General features: G+C 40.1%; 1 protein-coding gene and 1 non-coding gene across 11 annotated transcripts in view; both read left to right on the forward strand.

Annotated features, from left to right (window-relative positions):
• TULP4 (TUB like protein 4) overlaps positions 1-25,933 on the forward strand; it is a 228,948-nt gene that overhangs the window by 156,060 nt on the left and 46,955 nt on the right. For all 10 annotated transcript variants that reach the window (XM_025866390.2, XM_025866393.2, XM_073894169.1 and 7 more), the window contains one exon: positions 7,911-8,072. In XM_025866390.2, coding sequence (XP_025722175.1) covers positions 7,911-8,072 — 162 coding nt within the window. The remainder of the gene's footprint in view (positions 1-7,910; positions 8,073-25,933) is intronic.
• Positions 13,435-13,542, forward strand: LOC112819456 (U6 spliceosomal RNA). Its single transcript, XR_003206853.1, has one exon. It is a non-coding gene; the product is annotated as a U6 spliceosomal RNA (small nuclear RNA).

Raw genomic sequence — 25,933 nt, forward strand, 5'->3', positions numbered from 1 at the left:
TCTAGCACAGAGAAGACAGAGACCTAGACAAAATGCCAGGACGGAGGAATTCATCCCAAAGAAAGAACAAGAAAATGTCATGGCCAGAGATCTAATCAAAACAGATTTAAGTAATATGCCTTATGCAGAATTTAAAGCAACAGTCATAAAGATACTCACTGGGCTTGAGAAAAGCACGGAAGAACTCATGGAGACCCTTACCACAGAGATAAAAGAGCTAAAAAACAGGCAGAAATGAAAAATGCAATGTCTGAGATTCTAAACCGCCCGGATGTCATGACCACAAGGATGGAAGAAGTAGAGGAATGAACAAGTGATACAGAAGATAGAATTAGGGAAAATAAGCTGAACAACAACAAAAAAATTATGGATCACAAGAGTAGACTTGGGGAACTCAGTGATTCCATCTAACCTAGTAACGTTCATGTCATAGGAGTCCCAGAAGAAGAAGAGAGAGAAAAGGGGGCAGAAGGTTTTATTTGAGGAAATCATAGCTGAAAACTTCCTTAATCTGGGGAAGGAAACAGACATCCAAATCCAGGAGGCATAGAGAACTCCCATCAAAATCAACAAAAGCAGGCCAACACCAAGACATATTGTAGTTAAATTTGCAAAATACAGTGATAAAGAAAAAAAATCCTAAAAGCAGCAAGACAAAAGCAGTCCCTAACAGACAATGACAGACCCGAAGGTTAGCAGCAGATCTCTCCACAGAAGCTTTGCAAGCCAGAAGAGAGTGGCATGATATATTCAACATCCTAAATGGGAAAAATCTCAACCCAACAAGACTGTCATTCAGAAGGACAGATAAGGAGTTTCCAAGACAAAAACTAAAGGGGTTTTTGACTAAACCAGCCCTGCAAGGAATATGAAAGGGGACTCTTTGAGTGGGAAAGAAAGACCAAGAGTGACAAAGACTAGAAAGGACCAGAGAAAATGTTCAGAAACAACAACAAAACAAGTAATAAAATAGGACTAAATACGTATCTATTGATAATTATACTGAATGTAAATGGACTAAATGCTCCAATCAAAAGACATAGGGTGTCACAATGCATAAAAAAAATCTGCCTACAAGAGATTCATTTTAGACCTGAAGATACTTGCAGGCTGAAAGGGGATGGGGAAATATTTATCATGCAAATAGGTGTCATAAGAAAGCCAGAGTAGCAATACTTATATCATACAAACTAGATTTTAAACCAAAGACTATATCAGGAGATGAAGAAGGGCACTATATCACAATAAAGGGGACTATCCCGACAAGAAGATCTGACAATTATAAATATTTATGCCCCCAACTTGGAAGCATCCAAATATATAAAGCGATAACAAACATAAAGGAACTCTTTGATAATAAAATCTCCCAACAAACAAAAGTCCAGGGCCAGATGGCTTCACAGGGGAATTCAGCCAAACATTTAAAGAAGAGTTAATACCCATTCTTCTCAAACTATTCCAGAAAATAGAAATGGAAGGAAAACTTCCAAACTCATTCTATGAGGCCAGCATTACCCTGATTCCAAAACCAAAGACTCCACTAAAAAAAGTGAGCTACAGGCCAATATCCCTAATGAACACAGATGCAAAAATTCTCAACAAAATACTAGCAAACTGAATCAAACAGTACATTAAAAGAATCATTTCATCAAATCAAGTAGGATTTATTCCTGGGCTGCAAGGGTGGTTCAATACTTGCAAATCAGTCAATGGGATACACCACATTAATGAAAAAAAAAAAAGGATGAGAACCATACTCTCAGTAAGTGTAGAAAAAGCACTTGACAAAGTACAACATCCATTCATAATAAAAAAAAAACCCTCAACAAAGTAGAGATTGAGGGAACATACCTCAACCTCATAAAGGCCATGTACGAAAAACCCACAGCTCATATCTTCCTCAGTGGGGATAAACTGAGAGCATTTCCTCTGTAGTCACGAACAAGACAGGGATGTCCACTCTCACCAATGTTACTTCACATAGTACTAGAAAGCCTGGCCACAGGAATCAGACAACAGAAAGAAATAAAAGGCATCCAGATTGGCAAGGAAGAAGTCAAGCTTTCACTATTTGCAAACAACATGCTACTCTATATAGAAAACCCAAAGGACTCCACCAAAAAATTGCTAGAACTGATACATGAATTCAGCAAAGTTGCAGGATACAAAATCAAAATACAGAAATCTGGGGCATTTCTATACACCAGTAATGAAGCAGCAGAAAGAGAAGTTAAGGAATCGATCCCATTTGCAATTGCACCAAAAACATAACATATCTAGGAATAAAGTTAGCCAAAGAGGTAAAAGATCTGTATTCTGAAAACCTTAAAACGCTGATGAAAGAAAGTGAAGATGACACAAAGAAATGGATAACATTCCATGCTCATGGATCAGAAGAACAAATATTGTTAAAATGTCTGCACTACCCAAAGCAATCTACACATTTAATGCGATCCCTATCAAAATACTACCAGCTTTTGAAATTAACAAGTCAGAAAACGACAGATGTTGGGGATGCGGAGAAAGGGGAACCCTCCTACGCTGTTGGTGGGAATGCAAACCGGTGCAGCCACTCTGGAAAACAGTATGGAGGTTCTTCAGAAAGTTGAAAATAGAGCTACCATACGATCCAGCAATTGCACTCCTGGGTATTTACCCCAAAGATACAAATGTAGGGATCCGAAGGGGTACGTGCACCCCGATGTTTATAGCAGCAATGTCCACAATAGCCAAACTGTGGAAAGAGCCAAGATGTCCATCGACAGGTGAATGGATAAAGAAGATGTGGTATATATATATATACAATGGAATATTATGCAGCCATCAAAAAGAATGAGATCTTGCCATTTGCAACGACGTGGATGGAACTGGAGGGTATTGTGCTGAGCGAAATAAGTCAATCAGAGAAAGACATGTATCATATGACCTCACTGATATGAGGAATTCTTAATCTCCGGAAACAAACTGAGGGCTGCTGGAGTGGTAGGGGGTGGGAGGGATGGGGTGGCTGGGTGATAGACATTGGGGAAGGTATGTGCTATGGTGAGTGCTGTGAAGTGTGCAAGACTGTTGAATCACAGATCTGTACCACTGAAGCAAATAATACATTATATGTTTAAAAAAAAAAAAGGAAGAAGAAGAAGATAGCAGGAGGGGAAGAATGAATGGGGGCGGAAATGGGAGGGAGAGATGAACCACGAGAAACTGTGGACTCTGAAAAACCAACTGAGGGTTCTAGAGGGGAGGGGGGTGGGAGGATGGGTTAGCCTGGTGATGGGTATTAAAGAGGGCACGTTCTGCATGGAGCACTGGGTGTTATATGCAAACAATGAATCATGGAACACTACATCAAAAACTAATGATGTAATATATGGTGATTAATATAACATAATAAAAAAAAATACCACCAGCTTTTTCTACAGAGCTAGAACAGTCCTAAAATTTGTGTGGAACCACAAAAGACCCTGAACAGCCAAAACAATCTTGAAAAAGAAAAGCAGAGCTGGAGGCATCACTTCAAGTTATATTACATAGCTGTGTAGTGATCAAGACAGTAGAGTACTGGCACAAAAACATACACATAGATCAGTGGAACAGAATAAAAATCCCAGAAATGAACCCAAGCTATATGGTTAACTAATCTTTGACGAAGCAGGAAAGAATATCCAGTGGAAAAAAGACAGTCTCTTCAACAAATGGTGGTGGGAAAACTGGACAGCTACATGCAAAAGAATGAAACTAAAGTACTTTCTTATACCATACACAAAAATAAATTCAAAATGGATGAAAGACCTGAATATGAGACAGGAAACCATCAAAATCCTAGAGGAGAACATAGGCAGTAACCTCTTTGAATCGGCCATAGAAACTTCTTACTAGATATATCTGCTGAGGCAAGGGAAACAAAAGCAAAAATAAACTGTTGGGATTTCATCAAAAACTCCTGCACAGCAAAGGAAACAATCAACAAAACTACAAGGCATCCTTCAGAATGGGAGAAGATAATTTGCCAGTGATGTATCTGACAAAGGGTTAGTATCCAGAATCTATAAAGAACAAAATTCAACACCCAAAAACAAATAATCTAGTTTAAAAATGGGCAGAAGATACGAATAGACATTTTTCCAAAGGAGACATACAGATAGTTAACAGACATATGAAAAGATGCTCAACATCACTCATCATCAGGGAAATACAAATCAAAACTACAATGAGATATCACCTCACCTCATTCTTACACCTCACGCCTGTAAGAATGGCTATAGTTAATGCAGGAAACAACAGATATTGATGAGGATGCAGAAAAAGGGGAACACCTCTGCAAAGCTGGCGGGAATGCAAACTGGTACAAACACCCTGGAAAACAGTATGGAGGTTCTTCAAAAAGTTAAAAATAGAACTACCCTACAATCTAGCAATTGCACTACTAGGTATTTACCCAAAGGATACAAAAATACTGATTTGAAGGGGCACATGCACCCCGATGTTTATAGCAACACTATCAGCAATAGCCAAATAATGGAAAGAGCCTAAATGTCCATCGACTGATGAATGGGTAAAGAGGATGTGGTATATATTACACACACACAATGGAATACTACTTAGCCATAAAAAAGAATGAAATCTTGCCATTTGCAATGATATAGATGGAGCTAGAGGGTATTATGCTATGTGCAATAAGTCAGAGAAAGACAAATACCCTATGATTTCACTTATGTGGAATTTAAGAAACAAACAGATGAAATAGGGGAAAATCTAAAAAAAAAAAGAGAGAAGCAAGCCAGAAAACAGACTCTTAAGTATAGAGAACAAACTGAAGGTTGCTGGAGGCAAGGTGGGCAGGGAGGGGATGGGGTAAATGGTTGATGGGGATTAAGGAGGGCACTTGTGATGAGCACTGGGTGTTGTATCTAAGTGATGAATCACTAAATTCTACACCTGAAACTAATATTACATTATGTTAACTAACTAGAATTTAAATAAAAACTTAAAGAAATACAGCGTAGTACTGTAAATGTATTTTCCTTATGATTTGGTTAATAACATTTTCTTTTCTCTAACGGGATTGTAAGAATACAGTATATAATAGCTATAACATACAAAATATGTATTAATTGACTGTCTTTTTTGCTATTCATAAGGCTTCTGGTCAACAGTAGGCTATTAATAGTTAAGTTTTGGGGGAGTCAGAAGTTACATGTGGATTTTCAGCTGCATAGGGGTCAGCATTCCTAAGCCCTGAGTTGTTCAAAGGTCAACCGTATTGTGAAAGGATCACCGTAATAACTCTAGGTAACATCCAGGGAATAATCTTTGACAAATGGTGCTGAAACAACTGAATGTCTTATATTTAAAAACAAAAACAAAAACAAAAAAACCCTTGGGGCATCTGGGTGGCTCAGTCAGCTAAGCGCCTGCCTTTAGCTCAGGTCATGATCTCAGGGTCTTAGGATTGAGACCCATGTGGGGGGCCTCCCCACTCAGTGTGGAGTCTGCTTCTCTCTCTTCCTCTCCCTCTGCCCCTAGTCCCACTCATGCTCTCTCTCTCAAATAAATAAAATCTTAAAAAAAAAAAACAACAAACCCTTGATTCTGACGTTACACTCTATACAAAAATTAACTCTAAATAAATCGCAGATGTGAAGGTAAAAACTAAACTTCTCTGGAAACCTTGGGTTTGCAACCTTAAGGTAAACATTAGGTAAACATTAGGTAATTAGGTAAACATTCAGTGGATTGGACACAAAAAGCATGAACGATGAAAAAAAAATTGATACTGGACCTCATCAAAACTTAAGACTTTCACTTTTTAAAAGAGACCACTAAGAAAATGAAAAGGCAAGCCACAGAGTAAGAGAAACTATTTGCAGCACACATATCTGACAAAGGATTGTATCTAAGATTTTTATCACACAAGAAGTGTGATAAAATAAGATAAAAATAGAGAGATAAAAAAAATTTTTCACTCTTAAAAATAAGAGTGAAAACTCATATTCATATATACGCAGACATAATATATACATCTATATGAATATTCATACACATAACACATATATATGAATGAATGGATACATATAGCAAGGGATTTGAACAGACTTGTCCCAAGAGATGATGTGCAAATAATCAATAAGCATGTGAAATGATGCTCGAAATGGCTGTATTGGAGAAATGCACAGTGTTCTAACACTACGTACCTACTGGAATAGCTAAAATAAAAGAGACTGACAACACCAAGTGTGGGTGAGGAGTAGACGTGCTGATACTCTCACACGCTGCTGCTGGGAGTATAAAATGGCATAACCACTTTGGAAAATAGTTTGGTCATTTCTTATGCAGTTAGACATACACTTACCATACAACCCAGCAATTAATTCCACTCTTAGGTATTTATTTACTGCAGAGAAATGAAATCATGTGTCTACAAAAAGTCTTACACATGAATGTTCATAGCAATTTTATAATAGCCAAATACTGGAAATAACCTAAATGCCTGGCAGTTAGGGTGGATAAAGAAATTGAGGTATATTTATACAATGGAATAGTACTCATCTGTGAAAAGGAATGAACTGTTAATGCACACAAGAATTTAGAATACTCTCAAACCATTTCACTGAGTAAGAGCAGCCATACACAAAAGTGAACATATTATACAGTTCCATTCATGTAAAATTCAAGAATAAGCAGCTAGCGAGAGAAATTAGATAACTGGTTGCCCCGGACCAAGGTTGAGGGTGGGGAATTGACTTCTGAGGGGGAACTTTATTTTATTGTATATAAATTATACCTCAATAAAGTTGGTTTTTAAAAAGATAATACTATCAGCAACTCCTTGCCAACAGTTTGGAAAACTTACGTAAACTGGAAATTTTTTAAAAAATAATTTAATAGAACTGACTCAAGAAGAAGTAAAAATCTTAAAAGTTTGACTAATACTAAAACTATTAAGTAAATTGAAGCAATGGTTAAAAGTCTTCCTACAAAAAAATTCAGAGCCAGATAGTTTTGTAGGCATGTTATACCAAGCTTTCAAGCAACAGGTCATCCCAGTTTATACAAATTCTTCTAGGCAGTGAGACAGGAGGAAGTACTCTCCAGCTCATTCTGAGAGGTCAGCATAACCTTAATAAATCCAGACAAATACATTACAAAAAAGGAAATCATAAGTTTATTTCACTCATGAATACAGCTGTAGAGGTTCTAAACTCATTAGTAAACCAACTTAACTGTGTCTATAAAAGACAATACTTCACCTCCAAGTTTGGCTGCTTCTAGGCATGTAAGGGTAATATAATTTGAGGAAATCCATAGAAGTAATTCACTACAGTAATAGATTAAAAGATTTTAAAAATGTAGTTACTTGAATAAATTCAGTAAATGCATTTGATAAGTGTATGTGATTTTTCCAGTTAAATTTTTTTTTCATTTTGATTGAGGGAATATTGTTAGCAAGATTGAGAAAGTTAATATAATAAGAAACTGAGAACTTTGCTACTTTGATAAGTGACCCAGAGACACTAATGGAGAATCTGTTACTGTAGGTGGGAGGTCATAGAACAATGGCACTGGATCATTCTTGGTGAGGCCATTCACCAGATGTGTGTGATCAAGGATAAGTTACTTATCCCCTTTGTGTCTGTTTTCTCCGTAAGATGGGCATGATAACCCCTCCCACGAACAAGGCTTAAAGAATTAACATATGTGAAGCACTTACCACTGCACTGACCCTTGCTTTTCAAATTATATCTTTTATATTATATATTAGTGTTACAATACATATATTCTATATATTGTTTTCTTTAAGGCCATCTGACTCTTAGCCAAAGGCTAAGTTAATGACTGTAGTCTTTGATAAAAGTGCTTTCCCTTTCAGATTACAAATTGACACCTTTTTGTCTATGTGTGTCTCAAAGGTGAGTGATTTCACGTGGAGCCATGATGGGACTCAAGCACTTATTTCATATCGAGATGGGTTTGTCCTGGTTGGTTCTGTCAGCGGACAAAGACACTGGTCATCTGAGATCAACTTGGAAAGTCAGATCACATGTGGCATATGGACTCCTGATGACCAACAGGTAAAGCCTCTTAAATATGGGTGTGTAATGTTTAAACCGTGTGAGGTGAGGAGGAAGTGAATTGCATACAGTCACACACGGAAGGGGGAGGGGAGGGGGAAGCTGGCTCAGAAGCCTCTTGAATCCAAAAGTGAAGAACAATGAATATGTCCAGGTGAAAAATAAAAACTTTTAAGTGAACCATAGAGTGGGGAAATAATATTTCCCATCAATATGGTAAACATTGAGTTAACATTTTAACTATAGAAAATATTCTTACAAATACACTTTTAAATCTATATAAATAGTTGGTAAATGGATAATGGACATAATGATTCACCAAGGAAGTTCAACTAGTCAGTATTCATATGGCGGAAAAGTATGCATTTTTAGGAGAAAAATGCAAAATAACATAGTGAGGATATAGTTTCACTTATTAGCAAAAAATAATAAAATGATACAGATGATATACTGGTTAATGATAAGAGTTCAATCCAAAGATTCTTATTCATTGCTGGTAATGTGTGCTAGACCTTTGGAGAAGCAATTTGGGCAGAATAAGTCAAAAGTCTTAAAAAATTGTTGTCCACTTTGACCAGGTAATATACTTCAGGAATTTATCTAAAAGAAATAAAAGGGAAGAAAATAAAAGTTATAATCATTAAAGTATTATTTATGATAGTAAAAATTCAGCAACAGCCTACTTGTCTAAAAATAGAATGATTAAGTGAACTAATGGTGTTACCTCTGAGAGGATTATGTAATAAGTAGTTCAGAAAATTGTGGGTTCTGGTTATGAAGACAGTCTGAAAGAGCTCTTATGATATAATGTTAAGGGGAAAAAAATCAGGATATGAAATGGTGTAGGTGGTATGATTACCATGTCATAAAACAACCAAAGGAAATTCATCCACATGCTAGACAAGACCTGGAAGGAGACAAAATGCCACAGTTAGGTTGTTTTACAGTGAGGAGCTTTTGGGTCATTTTCTAAAACCCAATTTTAAAATTTTCTTTAATTATCTGTTTTACTTTCATGAGAAAATAATATATAACCTAATAGAGTTATATATTGATAATTCATTTTTTAAATAGAAAGATTGGCCAGGTAAAACCTTTGTAAAGATGAAACGTGTGTTTTGCAAGCACAACAAAATCCAGAAAATGCCAGGACATTTCATAGCAGAGATTTTAGTTTGATACTGGTAAAAGCAAGCAGTATAATAAGGCATCATAACTTTCATTTTTGAATCTTTTTTCTTTTCATTTTTTTTTTTTTTTTTACTGAATTGCTTTCCACTAGTCACTAAACGTTCCATGTTTCCATTTTTTTCTTTTCAAGTAAAAGTGGTCAATATTCTTTCTCTTTCTTCTCAACATTACTATTATGAGAGAGCTACAAAGCAACAGTTGCAACTCCCAAGTTTCTTCCATGGCTCCGAGGCTCCTAAGTATCCAGTAGCATATGAGTGTAACTCTTAGAAACCCTTGCATTTACTGTGACGTGTGTTTGCAGGTGTTTACTGCCCCTAGAGTCTGTTCTGAGAAGTTGGTGCAGCCCATTCAGTGGCCTTGCCCAGACACCTCTCCCTGCATGTTTCCTCCTTTGTGATGGGGGGTGTGAATTACTTCCTGCCTGTTTCCCCGGGGCTTTTGTAATGATCAGATGAGCGAACAGATGTGAAAGCACTTACAAATGTGGAAGTGGAAGTCTTGGCTTCACATTCTTCCCTTGCCTCGAGGGATGGAATGTGGGAGGCTCATGTCCCAATCCCCTGATGAGCTCTGCCTGCCCGTGTCCCCAGCAGACAGCATACTTGGAGTGTGACAGGCACAGGACCCAGACACACCAGGGGCACAGTGGGCAAGACTTGGCACCTGCCTTTGAGGTGCTGGGACCCCCAAACATCCTGTGCTGCGTCCCGGCAAAGTGGCTGGGATAGCTGACAGCATGGTGTCGTGGGCCTGACGGAGCACAGATGGGCTGCAGCTTTAAAGCCCGGCGGAGGCACTTGGACTTGGCTCTGTAGACCTGTCTGCAGCATCAGAGAGTGGCTTCAGCTGGTGGTTGGTCTCCTGGCCCACAACCTCTCCGAAAAACTGCTTTTACTGGGTCTGTATTTGGGGCTAACAGGTAGGATGTCATTGAAGGAAAGTGCTGCACTCACTGCCTTTACGAAAGGTTGCAGACCCCTGAAGCAATGAGGATCCTTAGGGGATACTCCCGTCAGTCATATTTGAACCAAGACATGGAAAAATAATATTCCTTCCTCCTTGTCTGTCACTCTTTCATATCTCTTCCTTGGTTTGAAAATTATTGATGAGAAAAGAGTATGAAGACAATTTGAAATGTAATGCCCTGAGCTCTTAACCATTGGGAACTGATGTTTAAAGCCGCGCCTCCTTCATCTCAGGCTGTCTCTTCCCTTGTCCCCAAGAACACCCTGCACTTAACATAGAGTAAAATGTCGTCCACGATGAAGCCACCTCCTTCCATCTTGAGATACTCCTGATCATACGGGATTTTAGGTTGTTTCCTAACTTTTATAAGCAGTACTATTTTACAAGTGAGTTTGAGAGTCGAGGTATTTTCATACCTAGACTTTCATACCTAGACTTTCCTACTTGTCATATATTTTCTTCAGTTTAGAGTGGTGATTTCTATACCCTTTTGGGGATGGTAGACTACTTTAAATATCAGATGGATATTGGGAATTGGGAACCCTTTTCCTGGAAAAATGTGCACACATACGTATGTGATTATATCTATCACTTTGCATAGACTGTTGGGAGCTCATAGGATTCCATGTTCCTCCCCCTTCAGATTCCGGATCTAGACAGTCTAGAGGCGACACTGGGGATCATCTTCCCCAACTTTCTGATGCATATATTCAACCATTATAGAAAAGTTGAAAGAATGTACCTGCCTTAAATTCAGCAACTAATGTTTTCCTACGTTTGTGCACTCTCTCCTCCTCTTGCGCTTCTTGCCTCCCTTTCTCCCTCTCTTTCTCTTCATACACGCACACATTTTTGCAGTACTGTTTTTGAAAATAAGTTGTAGACATTGTGCACATCACTGTGAAATATTTCAACATGCTTGTCGTAAGAATAAGATCATTCTTCTGCATTACCACCCCCAAGAAATTAGCAGTGATGTTTTCTGGTATCCAGGCTACTTCATAGCTCCCTAATGGTTACAAAAGTGTGTGTTGTAAGCTTTTCTTTCTTTTTTTTTGTTATTTGGAACTGGGATCCAAGTTTCCTACAGCAATTGTTTGTTACATCTTCAGTCTAGAAAAATTTCCTTTTTTTTTTTTTTAATGACATTACCTTTCTCACAAGTTTAATGTGGTTACTTTGTAGAATATTCCACAGTCTAGGCTTGTACGATTGTTTACCCATAGTATCATTTAACTTCTGCTAGCCTCTGTATTTTCTATCATGTGGAAGTTAGGTTGAGATTAGGTTTGGATTAAACAGGTTGGGTAAGGATAATTAATAGGTGATACCCTATCATTCACACTGAGCCACATTAAAAGGCATATAATGTCTTGTTATCCCACTAGGAGGAGAGCTGAGTCTGATGGAACTCTTGTAAAAACAGAACTATTTTTAAAAACTATTGTTCTTAATTTCATCTATACTTACAGTGAATTTTTTCAAGCGATGTGTTTCATGTCAGACGAAAATTTGTCTTCCATTAAATTGCAAGAAGGGAATGTGATTCTACTTGGAGTTTATATAGTAGATAGTAGTATATAGTATAGTATAGTATATAGTAGACTGTCTTAGTCTCCTTGGGCTGCCATACAGAATTCTACAGGCTGGAGGGCTTAAACATCAGGCATTTATCTCTCACGGTTCTGGAGGATGGAAGCTCAAGATCAGGCATTGGCAGGCTTGGTTGCTCTTGAAGCCTCTCTCCGTTTTTTTGTTTTTTTTTTTAAAGATTTTATTTATTTATTTGACAGAGAGAGACACAGCGAGAGAGGGAACAGAAGCAGGGGGAGTGGGAGAGGGAGAAGCAGGCTTCCCGCGGAGCAGGGAGCCCGATGTAGGGCTCGATCCCAGGACCCTGGGACCATGACCTGAGCTGAAGGCAGACACTTAATGAGCCACCCAGGCGCCCCGAAGCCTCTCTCCTTGGCTGGCAGGTGGCCGCCATCTTCCTGTGTCCTCACATGGCCTTTCCTCTGGGTGCTCATCCCCGGTATCTCTTCCTCTTCATAAAAGGACACCAATTCTATTGGTTTAGGGCTCTATCCTTATGACCTCATTTAACCTTCATTATCTCTTTATAGGCTCTATCTCCAAATACTGCCACATTAGGGGTTAGGGCTACTGCATAGGAATTTTGAGTGGGATACAGATGTTCAGTCCATAGCCTCATAAAAAATAGGACTCTTCAACAAATGTTTTGAAGAATAGAAAATTCACAGAAAAGACACTTCTATAAATTTAGCTTGGTAAACCTGAGATGTATTTATAAATAGAACAGTCTTTGTAGGGCTTGGAAGAAAAAGCAAATGATATAAATAGAAAATGTCAGAGAAATAAATATAAATATGACTGGGGCAAAAATTTCTTTGGGTCCTAAGTTGATCAAGAGTAATGCAGCAGTGAAGCTTTTGCCATTTCTAGGAAGCACCCAGCATCACAGCACAGTGCATAAGGAGGAGAATGCTTAGTCCCCGCTACGTTCTCCAGGGGCCTGGGAGAACACCATGCCTCTTGATAATAGGAAAGTGCTTTGAGACATACACATTTACACACATCCATCTAGCATTCTCTGAGTCTTAGGTGAACATCGGTTCACTTTGAGAGCCTTTGAACCAGAGAAGGTTGTCGAGAACCTGAGGTGCGTTTCCATCAGGAGAGTTAAGAGATAACAACACATGATCCTTGTGTGTAGACATGAGCATGACTCTCCTAGAAGAACAGCGCGTAGCTGGTGGATCTGTGTCCATGGAAGATGGGACAGAAGGAAAAAACCCCAGACTCACATCTGAGGGATTTAGGTTAGAGTTAGAGTTTTCTTCCCGTACTGGTTTAGTACGGGAAGAAAACTCTAGTTCCAGCCCTTCTTGGGAGAACGCCTTGCAAGAAGAAAGCTCCCAGGAACACCCTTCTGCCATGGACACAAGGAGGTCTGCCAAGAACTGCTTCTCCGGCAGGTGGCTTGTCTTTTTCTCTTCCCAGGTACCCCTTATCTACCACAGCTCCTGGAGTGTGGTGCATGCATAGTTTGGGTGCCTGAACCATTCGGATTTATTTTAAGGGGATCCCGAGGCATCGAAGCTGTGTACACTTTAGGGAAGTCAGCAACACCCGTTGTCACTCACAGCGCAGCCCCCAGATCAGATGCCGTGTGGTTCATCCAGCGCTCGCTTCGGCAGCACATACACTAAAACTGGAGTGATACAGAGAAGCTTAGCTGGGCCTCCGCGCAAGGATGACACGCAGATGCCATGTGGTTCATCCAGGCCTCGCAGCTTCTCCCCCTCCTCGACTCAGGGTCCTCGTCGGGGGTCTCGGTCCTCGCCTGTTGGCCTTTCCTCCCAGCTGCTTCTGCTTTCTCCTCGGCCAGACCTGTCTCTCTCCCGAGGCCCCCAGGGCTGTGGGGCTCTTTCCTCACGTGAAGCCTGTTCTCCAAGCAGCCTGGGGCTTCACATTGCCCCACCCGGCCCCCCACCCTCACTCTGACTGAAGCATCTGTGACCCCAGGCCGCATATCCAGGCCTCATGCTTTCTGGACACTGCTCTCCCCCAAAGCCAGTCCCTCTTCCAGCCTTGTCTTGCCTCTTCCTTGTAGTGTCCTTCAGACCCTGCTCCTGGAAGCCTTCCCAGCTGCCGCCTTAGCCCACACATCCACCGCGGGCTCCCGTGCTCGTTCCTCGTTCTCACCTGGTCCGCTTGTCAAGGCTCCAGTGTTGGGCGTTTCCCCTTTTTTCTCTCCTTGGGGTGATTTCTCCCACTGCCAGAGCCTGTCAGCTCCCACCTGAGCATGCAGGCTCCCCGAGCTGCGAGCCACGTGAGCCATCGGTCCCTCTTGTCCCTCACGCTGAGCACCCGCTGCCTGGACCCTGCTCAAATCCAGCCGGGTCCCGGCTTAGCTTGTCCGTCTTCTCCCTGCCCCCTCCTCTGTTGCTGATCACTTGCACCCAACCTGGGAATTCCACGGGACTTGCCCTCTCTCCCTGTCTTCACCCTCCACTTAGTCACCAGCACCTGGTGATTCCACTCCTTAAATCTTCTTGTGTCAGCGATTATTTATATTTAATGCTAAAGATGGTTACATTCAGACCAGCTTAAAGGCAAGTGTTTCAACTCTCACACACCTCACATTCTGTAACAGGGCTGCTGGACTTGGCGACTCCTAAGTTCTTCCCATCTTCAGCTCTGCTCCCTGGCTGGTTCCTTCTTTTTGTCAGTGGCCGCTTCTGCCACCCTGGGCTGCCCCTTTCCTGGTTCCTGAACAGTGAGGGAATGAGTGACTTTTCCAGTCTTTGAAGTTATTTAAAGATCTCCCTTTGCCTGCAGCCGTGGCTTGCAAACTGTTCCTCACAGAATTCTGTGGAGCTGCCTTCCTAGGGCAGGGGATGGAGTGAGCCTCAGGGAGGAGGGGGCCTGGGACACCCAGACCAGATCCCCGGGCAACTCCACTTCTGTTTTAGATATGAAATGGGGATTATGTCTTACATTTTGTTTTTGAGGGAAAATCTATAAGATAAACATATGAGTCTGGTCCCTCTCTAACTTTCTATTTATTTTTACTGTTTATTAAATTTAAAAGCAGTAGTTTTTTAAAAGTCAAATAGTACTACTAGGCTTATAATGAAAAATTTAAAAAACAAACAAAACACCGGCACCTTTTCATTCCCTTTGCTATCCCTCCCACTCCCTGATCCCTGCTCCCTGTGGCAACCACTTGTAACTCTTTGTTTCTCTCCATATTTCTGAAAGATGATGGGCTTGTTCTGTCAGATCTTGATGTTTTGGACTCAGGTGTTCTCTACTAACTTCCTACCTGGAAAGTGAGAAGCTGGCTCTCTTGGAATGCCCCTTTCCATACCCAGCCTCCCAGTGTGCTCCTGTCTCCACAGTTGGTCATTCTGTGCTCAAAGTGTGATTCGCAGACAGTGGGCACACAAAACCAGGGTTGCATTGTCTGCCTTGTGCACTGTTGGCTTTGCCCACAGTTAGTAATGTTGCCTTACTTAATTGCTTAGTTGTCTGTGTACCAATCACAGATTAAGTCCTACACCCCCCCCCCAAATATTAGAAATCTCCGAATGTGTTCCTCCACTTGGGACTTGGTTTTCTGGTGCTGTCCCTCCTGGGGCCCTCAGCTCCCTGCCCCAGCAACACACCTGGCTCCCTGTGCCATGGTTCCCTTCTCTACCCTGGTGTGGGTGCCCCTATTTCTGCGATCACCTTTATTTCATGGTCTGGTGGAACCCTCTTCATAGTGGAACATGTCTTCTGGGTGTTGGAAATTTCAAGACAGTTGTATGTTTAGCTGGGACATCATGACCCCTTTGCAACCCGTCCTTTCAGCTCTTTGGTATTTTCTTTTCTTTTTCTGGAAATCTTATTACTTAGATGTTGCCCTTCTAGATTGATGATCTGATTTTAATATCTTTCCTCTCCCAGTTGCTTTGCTTTGCTTGCTTATCCTATTTTCTGGGCAATATCCTGAGCTATATCCTCCCAAGTTTTCTTTGACTTTTAAAAAATTAATGCTATTTTTAAGAGCTCTTTTCTGTTTTCGATTGTTCTTTTTTTAAAAAACACAACATCCTATGATTCATGGAGGATGAAACAACATGAAGATATTAATTGGAGGTTTTGAAGTATCTTGCTGTATTCTTCATTGTCTTTCTCCTTCAGATTCGTTTTGGCTTTGTTTTGGCTTCTCTCTTCCATATTAGATGCTTTTCTCAAATGTCTGGTTGTCACTGGTCATCTGCTCGTATTGAAGAGGTGGAGACTAAAAAATGACCTGGACACTGGGCAGTGGTGGTGCTCCTACATGATGGGCTCCACTGTGGGGCGACCACTGGACTTGTCCTTCTGCATGTCCCTCACCTGGTGACTGAGGTGGGCTTGTTTCCAGCACTGAGTTGCCAAGCTTTTCCTGTAGGCCCCTGCGCTGTGTCTGTGTCTTGCCCCCGCCCCGGGCTTCTGTCCAGTCCCTCCAGAGGGTCAGACAGGCGCACACCTCCTGTTTGTGTGCCTGGGGGATGTGTGGGGGTTTGCCCGTGTTTGTGTGCATGGGAGATGTGGGGGGGTCTGCCCGTTCTCTCTCAGGGCTTCCCCCCAGTCCTCTTGTCTTCTCCCGACCCTCACGTCCGTTTTCGAAAGGTCTTTGGCTTCTGTGGCATAAATCAACTTATTCCTAGTCTTCTTCCTTGCTGTGGGTTTGGGCTTCAGTTTGCTCAGGTCTGTTCGGTCATTTACCATGCGTCCATCTGCTGTCCAGTTTCTAGATGTTGGCTTCTCTGTCTGCTGACCTCCTCTCTCCAGTTCTCTGTTAGAGTGTCACGCACATTACTGTTAACTGAGGGCTTGGGAAGGTATCCAGGCCGTGATATGACTCCCCATAACTTTCTAGCCTCCTCTCTGGCCCCCACTACCCTCCACACTAGCTACAGTGGACTGGTTTGATTTCCTAAATTCATATTGCTCTCCTGCCTTTGCACTGCTGTTCCTCTTGCCCTTGTCCCTTGTCTGTCCAGGGAAGTTACACCTGTCCTTCAAAACTCAACCCAGACATCACCTCTGGACCGTCTGCTGCCTTGCTCCCCTCCCCACCCAGGCAGGGTTACCGTCAGTCTGGCTCCCTGGCTCTAGCGTTCCAGGAGCTCCTCCTGTGTACCAGGAGCACATTTTGTAACATTTTCCACATTATGTTGTAACCGGTGGATGCCTGTTTTCTTCCTCACCATATGTGAGGGCAGGCACCACGCCTCATTCTTCCCTGTAGCCGGGACTCCTCAGAGCAGTAGTAGCGGCGTGCAGTGAGTGAGGGAAGAATGTTGTCCCTGGGAGTGCCGGCTTCCCTCCTCTCTGTGCCTCGGGATGACTAAATCCATGGCCTCACCTAAGAAGTGCCATATTCCCTGCCCATCCCCAAGTAACCCCCCCCCACACACACACACGAGAGGAATTCCTGGTTTGCCCCACATCCCTGCCCTGGGAGGACCCAGCGTTAGTTTTTCATTCATTCTGTTTTATACAGAAAATACTATTTTATGCAGAAAAGTCTAAATTGGGGGGTTTTTCACATCTGCCACTATTGGCGTGGAGATTTCATTAGTTATGACTGATTAGATTCAGGTATTTTTTGTTTTGGTTTGTTTTGTTTTCATTTTTCAGGCTATATGGTTATCACTCCTTTAGAAAGCAGTTTGAATGGGGATCCTAATGTCTGAATTCTTCTTCCTACTCAAATCCAAAAGCAGTTTCTGAATGTGAATCATTGTCAGTTTAATCCTAACCCATGGTATAGAAAATCCAGCTCAGTGAGAGTTATTAGATATTAGGATACCCTGCCAAGAAAATACACGTGATCTCCTTGGATGAAAGCCTTTGCAAGATGACATGTTCCTGTTTCCTGGCATGGTGCCCCTGCCATGTTGCCTGAGGACAGCAGGATGGAATTGATGACATCTTCACAGACCACCTGCCCTAAGACTTGTTTTCACCTTTTCTTCCTGCGTCATATCTGTCCTCTGTTCACCTCTCTCCAGCTCTTCTTTGATCTTTGAAATGACAATTTTTACTTATCCTGAGCCAACAGACTTTTTTTGTGTTATAATTCTGGAATTCTCCTCTTTATCCAGTGTGCCTGTGACACATATTGATGATAAACATCCTGGATTTACATTTAGGAAGTTTATAGCCACAAGAAAGAAATGTTAAGCCTCATTTCCTTTAACAAGGACACAAGCCAGTATTTAAAAAAAAAATCATAAAGGCAAATGTTTGTTGTTTATCAATTTTGGAAGTATTTATAGTTACTTCATAGAGTTAGTTATCCAGGTGATGAACTATACAAACCATGATTAAATTATATAGCAGAGATTGTGTGTGAGGATCATAAACTTAAAAAATATATCAAGAGCACAATCCCATACAATAAAGGAAAGAGAACTAGAGCTTTAAAAATACATTTTCTTCTCCAAAGTGTGTACAGACGGTCCCCATCTTACGATGGTTTGACTTATGATACTTTAACATTGTAATGGTGCAAAGGCGGTATGCATTTAGCAGGAACCATTCTTCAGATTTTGAATTTTGAATTTTAATCTTCTCCCGGGCTAGCATGGCACTGTTGCGATGCTGGGCAGGAGCTACAGCTCCCAGTCCACCGCGCAGTCACCAGGGTAAGCAGCCAATACCCCGATAGCCCTTCTGCACCCATGCAACCATTCTGGCTTTCCCTTTCAGTAGAATATTGAACAAATTACACCAGAGATTCAACAGTTTATTGTAAAATAAGCTTTGTGTTAGATGATTTTGCTCAACTGTAGGGTAAACATCCTGAGCACGTTTAAGGTGGAACATCATAGGCTAAGCTGTGATGTCAGTAGGTTAGGTGTATTATATGCATTTTCAGCTTAGGGTATTTTCAACTTACAGTGGGTTTATTAGGCTGTAACCCTATCATAAGTCAAGGAAGATCAGTCTGTAAGGGAAAACAGTGATTTCAACAGATGCATACTGTACCTGACCTTCAATTAATTACAGTAAGTAGCCAGCGGTTTCTCCTTTGGAATGTTCTGTTAGGAAAAAGATATTTGTCACATAGTTGGAATATTTTAAGTATTTGCTGCAGGTGTTCATAGTCCTAACGAAATACAGGTATACTTTTATATAGTAGATTTTAAAATGTAGGTGAACTGAGTTTTTGGAATTGTGATTATATTTTAATATCCACATAAAGGAATCTTCCCTATTTCAAAGAATATTCAGGGGGTGGCTGGGTGGCTCCGTGGGTTAAGTGTCTGCCTTCAGCTCAGGTCGTAATCCCAAGGTCCTGGGATCGAGCCCCGCTTCAGGCTCCCTGCTCAGCAGGGAACTTGCTTCTCCCTCCCCCTCTGCTGCTCCCCCTGCTTGTGCTCTCTCGCTTGTGCTCGCTCTTTCTCAAATAAATAAATAAAATCTTAAAAAAAAAGTTTAAAAGAATATTCAGTAGAAATTGCCCTTGCTTAGAAGGTGGTGGTTTGGTGTGAAATGAGAATTCTTCACCTAATACATTTTTTGGCTAAATGTCCAGACTTAGTTTTCCAGGACTAGAGGTAATATTTGTTTATAAACACTAAAACTCTTTTTAAAAGAAGGAGGTCTTGGGGCACCTGGGTGGCACAACTGGTTAAGCATCTGACTCTTGGTTTCAGCTCTGGTCATGATCCTTGGGATCGTGATATCGAGCCCCATGTCAGGCTCCACACTTGGCAGGGAGTCTGCTGGAGATAATTTTCCTCTGCGCCTCCCCACCTCGGGCTCTCTCTCTCAAGTAAATAAATAAATCTTAAAAAAAAAAAAAAAAAAAGGAGGTCTTAAGGAATTAAATAGACCTAATACTTCCTTAGGCACTTTAAACCATGATTTCAAATTAAGTAGAAGTCTGGGTCGGTACATCTTAAACAGCCCCAAGAGTTTCCGATTTTCAGATTTGGTACCTGCAGATGTAAGTGGGGCTACATCTTCTCCTCTAGCCTCTGTTCTAGTTTGTTATTGTTTTATTGTTTTTGTGTTCTTTGACCTAGGAAGAGGGAAGGTGTATTCTTTTTGCTCTTGGATTCAAAGTGTAGGTCCCAAGCCTCTTCTCTGATCTGATAGGTGGCATCCACTAATGTGATTGGTGACGCCGAGTCCCGCAGTATTTGTCCACCACCTTTAAATCCTGCTGGTGCCGGGATGGGGACAGCAAGGAGAAACATCACTGAAAGTACCTGTCGTACTCTGCAGCATTTATGAAAGGGATACTGTTTTTATGTACATACCTTGCAAAAAATACGACATTTATTTCCCATTTGGAGTGGAGCAAAGTCAGGACTTGAGTGGTTAATGGAGCAAGGTCACTAAAAGGGGGATTTCAGTGCAAGCTTTTTAATTCATTTCGTTCAAAGAATTGAAAAACTAAAAATTTTACATTGTTTCTATACGATATCTTTTCAGAGCTACTAATTGCTGAAAAAAAGACTATCGTAGATACTAATATACACTTAAGGCTTTAACACATTAATCAGTTACAAACGTTAATTATTCATTTACTTTTTAAGTATAAGGTTATGATTGAAGTACCAACGTAGAACTCAAGGAGATTTGCTAACTCTCCAGAGTATTTATTCTAAGTGATAAATAATTCTGGAGGGTTTTTTAATTAGGTAATTTTTAAACTGTGATTATTAAAAAACCAGTAGTATATAAAAAATAAATAGAATAAAGAACTCATTTTGCCACATTTGCCTTTTTATCCCTTTATTCTTTTTTAATTTGCTATACTTAAACTAAATCCCCAGTAGCATGGCTTACTTCACTTCAGAACGTGGCATTTCCTTCCGTAACCTCAGGGCTGTGCTTACACCGCCTGTTTACTTTGAGGAAGGCTCTTGTCAGATTGAAGTAAATAACTTGTCTGGTACTTGGATTAGCCCAGGGCTGTAAAGGAGGACATCTGTTGCATCAGAGGAGATGGGTATTCATTCTGAAGTATCTCTTTGTCTTGCACTATCACCTAGGAAACGGCTTATAAAGGAAACTTTAAAAAGTCATGTAGATCTTTGTTTCTTGGCTTAAGTGATGTTGCCACCACAGTTTTATAAATGAAAAGTAAATGGCTGATATTTGACTAAACAGGTAATGACTACGTCATAGATGAGGGCAACTCTTTGACAGAATAAAAGTCAAACTTAACAAAACCAAATTAAAAAGAATCATAGTATATTATTTGCAAGGAGTTATTCACCCTGAGAAAATATTTCCCTTTGCTGGCCCATTAAGTGCTGGTGTTTGGAGCGACTCTGCCAACTGCCCCTGGTCCTCCACCTGGTCCTTTAAGGTAGTAGTTATAAGTGCTATGTCAGTTTTAACTTCACTGGACAGACTTGAAAGCCATTGTGCTCAACACAGCAAGAAAGAAACGTGGAGATCTCTCTCACATAAGCTCTTTACTTAAATTATTTATCATTTTTAATATCCGCCAACTCAATAGAATGACACCTCAATGATCCATTCCTATGCTGAAGACCCTCAGTCATGAGTGAAGTGTAAGTAGGTTAAAGGACCTATGGAGTAGAGCTCCTATCTAGCAGTTTGTGGGAACAACTTTGAAATTAGATTTAGTTGAAACCATTGGAAAGGGTGATTTTCTTCCTTGCCTCCCCATTAGATTTTTTTCATGACTTTTCAGTAGAGTGTGTACTGCAAAAGGGAAGCCCGTTTTATTTTAAGCCCCTAAACGGAACATATATAGGAATGATTTTTGCCAAAATAGGCAGGGAGGATGTGAATAACAAAGAAAATAATGGAAACATACTTGGGAAGAGAGGCCAGGAGATGGCCTCCCACCCTTCACAGCTATCTTTCTGCAACTATTGACACTGTTTAGGTTTTTTAGATGTTTCTTTTTGTGATTCTGGAAGTTCTGTTGAGCTCTTCATAGGAGAAAATAGATTTCTTTAGCAAAAGCAGGTGCAGCTACTATGTTTATACTTTTCTGGTCATTGCTATTTTGGTTGACTGACAATGGTAATTAAGATGTTTAAAAATTAAATTGCTCTTTGTTATCTCTGGACTCAGATCATTGATGAATCACTATATGGAACACTCAGTATAGATAAATTATAAAATACATTAAATTAAAAAAATCTTTCTTGAAATTTACATTGAACAGTTTAAGAATGAAAGATGGAGGGACACCTGGGTGGCTCAGTCAGTTAAGCATTTGCCTTCGGCTCAGGTCATGATCCTGGGGTCCTGGGATGGAGTCCCGAATCAGGTTCCTTGCTCAGCGGGGAGCCTGCTTCTCCCTCTGCCTGCCACTCCCCCTGCTTGTGCACTCTCTCTCTGACAAATAAATAAAATCTTAAAAAAAAAAAGAATGATAGATGGGAAGCAGTTATTCATACAAATGGATTATTAAGTGTGTCTTCTAAAAGAGTGTGTTGGGCAGGAGCAGCATCAACAAGGTGGCTGAATAGCAAGTCCCAGACCCTCCTTCCCCCAAGAAACACACCAAGTCAACAATACACAGACCAATTCCCTTTGTGAGGAATCCAGAAACTAGTTGAAAGGCCCCTGTACCCCAGGTGAGTGTGAAACCAGCCACATCAAAGCTGGTAGGAAAATTCAAGATACCTTCTTTCCATAATGACTACCCCTGGCAAAGTGCAATGTGATCGAGAGAAAACCCCCAGCCCCAGCTTCTCCCCAAGAAGAAAAGGAAAAACTGAATCATATGTCTAACATTCTGCTTTTTTCTGGATGTGGCTGAAGCACTGGCTTCTGTCTCATCTATCTCAAAGGGCTAGCAGGATGGCTGGGGGCCACTGAGAACTAAGAGTGGTTTGAATTAGTGTGGCTACATCCATATAGTGATTCATCAATAATCCCTCCCCTGGCCCAATGCAGAGTGAGCAAGAGAGGAAAATAAAGACAAAAGGACTACAAGACTGGTATAAAACAATTAACAAGATGGCAATAGTAAGTTCTTTCCTATCAATAATTACTGTAAATGTAAACAGATTAAACTCCCCAGTAAAAAGACATGGAGTAGTTGAGTGGATTAACAAAACACAAGGTCTAACCATATGTTGCCTACAGGATACTCTTCAGGTTTAAGGTCAGATGTATGCTAAAAGTAAAAGGATGGAAAACGATAACTCCATGCAAATGTTAGCCAAAAGAGAGCAGGGTGACTGTATTTATATCAGACAAAATAGACTTTAAGTCAGAAACTGTCACAAGAGACAAAGAAAGACATTATATAATGGAAAAAAGGTCAGTTCACCTGGAAGATAGAACAATTATATATGCGTGTAACATCAGAAAACCTAAATATATGAAACACTAAATACATAAAGCAAACACTGATAGAACTGAAAGGAGAAATGAACAGCAATATGTATAGTAATGGTAGGAGACTTCACTATTCCACTTTTAATACCAGATAATATATCCAGACAGAAAATCCATAAAGAAGCAGTGCACTTTAACAACACTGTGAACCAAGTGGACCTAACAGATGTATATAGAACATTTCACCCAACGGAAGCAGAGTGTACTTTCTTCTGAAGCACACAAGAAACATTCTCCAGGATAGTTCATGTGTTGGGTCACAAAACAAGTCTTAACAAATTTAAGAAAGTTGAAATTGAAATTGAAATTACATGAAGTATCCTTTCCAGTCACAGCAGAATAAAACTAGAAATAAATAGTAGAAGTAATACTGGAAAATTCACACATACGTGGAAATTTAAGAATACACCCAAATTAACACCCATTTGATTAACCAAATGGGCCATTGAAGAAATCAAAAGGGAAATTAGAAAATACCTTGAAACTAATGAAACTGAAAACACAACATGCCGAAACTTATGGGATGTAGCAAAAGTTATACAAAGAGGGAAATTTATAGTAATACATATTGACAGTGAAAAAAGAAAGATCTCAAACAATCTAACTTTACACCTCAAGGAACTAGAAAAAGAACAAAGTTAGCCCAAGTTAGCAGAAGGAAGGAAATACTAAGATTTGGAGCAAAAATAAAAAAATGAAAAATAGAAAAACAATAGAAAACAATGAAACTAAGAGTTGATTTTTTTAAAAAGATCAACAAAATTGACAAAACTTTAAGTAAAAAAAGAGAGATGACTCAAGTAAAATCAGAAATGAAAAAGGGTGCCTGGCTGGCTCAGTCAGTAGAATATACAACTCTTGATCTCTGGATTTTAAGTTTGAGCCCTACAATGGGTGTAGAGATTGCTTAAAAATAAAATCTTAAAAAAAAAAAAAAGGAAAGGGGATATTGCAACTAATGTCACAGAAATAAAAAGGATCATTAGAGATTACTATGAACAATTCCATGCCAAAAAATTCGATAACATGGAGGACATGTATAAATTCCTAGAAACATACAACTTTACCAAGACTGAATCATGAAGAAATAGAAAATCTGAGCAGACCTATAACTAACAACAAGATTGAATCAGTAATCAAAAACCTCACAAGAAAGAAAATGCCAGGACCAGATGGCTTAATTGGTGAATTCTGCCAAACATTTAAAGAATTAACACCATTCTTTCACTCTCTCTTCCAAAAACTTGAAGAGCAGGGAACACTTCCAAACTTATTTTAAGTGGCTAGCATTACCCTGATACCAAAGCTTGACAGAGACACTGTAAGAAAAGAAAATTACAGACCAATATCCCTGATGAATGTAGATGCAAAAATCCTCAACAAAATACTAGTAGACTGAATTAAGCAGCAAGTTAAAAGGATTATATACATTAATCAAGTGGGATTTATTCCTGGTAGGCAAGGATGTTCCACATACGAAAATCAGCTAATGTGGTACACCATATTAACAGAATATAGGATAAGAATCACATGATCCCCCCCCCAAAGATGCAGAAAAGACATTTGACAAAATTTCAGCACCCTTGCATAAAAAAAAAAAAATCTAAACAAACTAAGAATAGAAGGAAATTACTTCAACATAATAAAGGCCATATAGGAAGGTCCCACAGCTAATATCATGTTGTAACAGTGAAAAACTGAAAGTTTTAGCTCTGGGATCAGGAACAAGACAAGGATGACCATTCTCTCCATCCCTATTCAATGTAGTACTGGGAATTTTAGAGCAATTAGGCAAGAAAAGAAAAAAAGACATTCAAATAGGAAAGGAAAAAGTAAAACTATCTGTTTACAAATGATATGATCTTATAGGTAGAAAACCCTGACGAGTACACACACACACGCACACACGCATGCACACACACAAAACCTGTTAGAATAAACAAATTCAGTATGGGCGCCTGGGTGGCTCGGTTGTTAAGCATCCGCCTTCGGCTCAGGTCATGATCCCAGGGTCCTGGGATCAAGCCCCACATCAGGCTCCCTGCTCAGTGGGAAGCCTGCTTCTCCCTCTCCCACTCCCCCTGCTTGTGTTCCCTCTCTCGCTGTCTCTCTCTCTCTGACAAAATAAATAAATAAAATCTTTAGAAAAAAAAGAATAAACAAATTCAGTAAAGTCGCAAGATACAAAATCAATATATAAAAATCAGTTGCATTTTTATATACTAGCAGTGAACTGTCTGAAAAGAAGAAAACAGTCCCTATGTGCAATAGCATTAGGAGAATAAATGAATGAATTTAACCAAGGAGGTGAAAGACTTGTACACTGAAAACTAAACACTAATGAAAGAAATTAAAGAAGACACAAATAAGTGGGAAATATACCGTGTTCAGAACAGAAAACTTAATATTGTTAAAATGTCCATACTACCTGAAGCGATCTAAAGGTTCAATGCATATCACAATCCCAGTGGCATTTCTTACAAGATAGAAAAAACAATCCTAAAATTCAAAAGGAACCACAAAGGACCTAGAATAGCCAAAACAGTTTTGAGAAGAGCAAAGCTGGAGGAATAATCCCACTTTCCGATTTCAGAATACGTTACTGAGCTACATCAATAAAACGGTGTGGTACTGGTGTAAATGCAACCATAGAGACCAGTGGAGCAGAATAGAGAGCCCAGAAATGAACCAGTGCATATATGGTCAACTCTCTTCCAACAAGGCTGCCAAGAATATACAATAAGGAAATGATAGTCTCGTCAACATATGGCTCTGGGATGACTATATTCATA

Source organism: Callorhinus ursinus, unplaced genomic scaffold, assembly GCF_003265705.2.
Source record: "Callorhinus ursinus isolate GAN/ISIS: 27379988/994484 unplaced genomic scaffold, GSC_fseal_2.0 scaffold6, whole genome shotgun sequence".
Taxonomy (NCBI): Eukaryota; Metazoa; Chordata; class Mammalia; order Carnivora; family Otariidae; genus Callorhinus; species Callorhinus ursinus.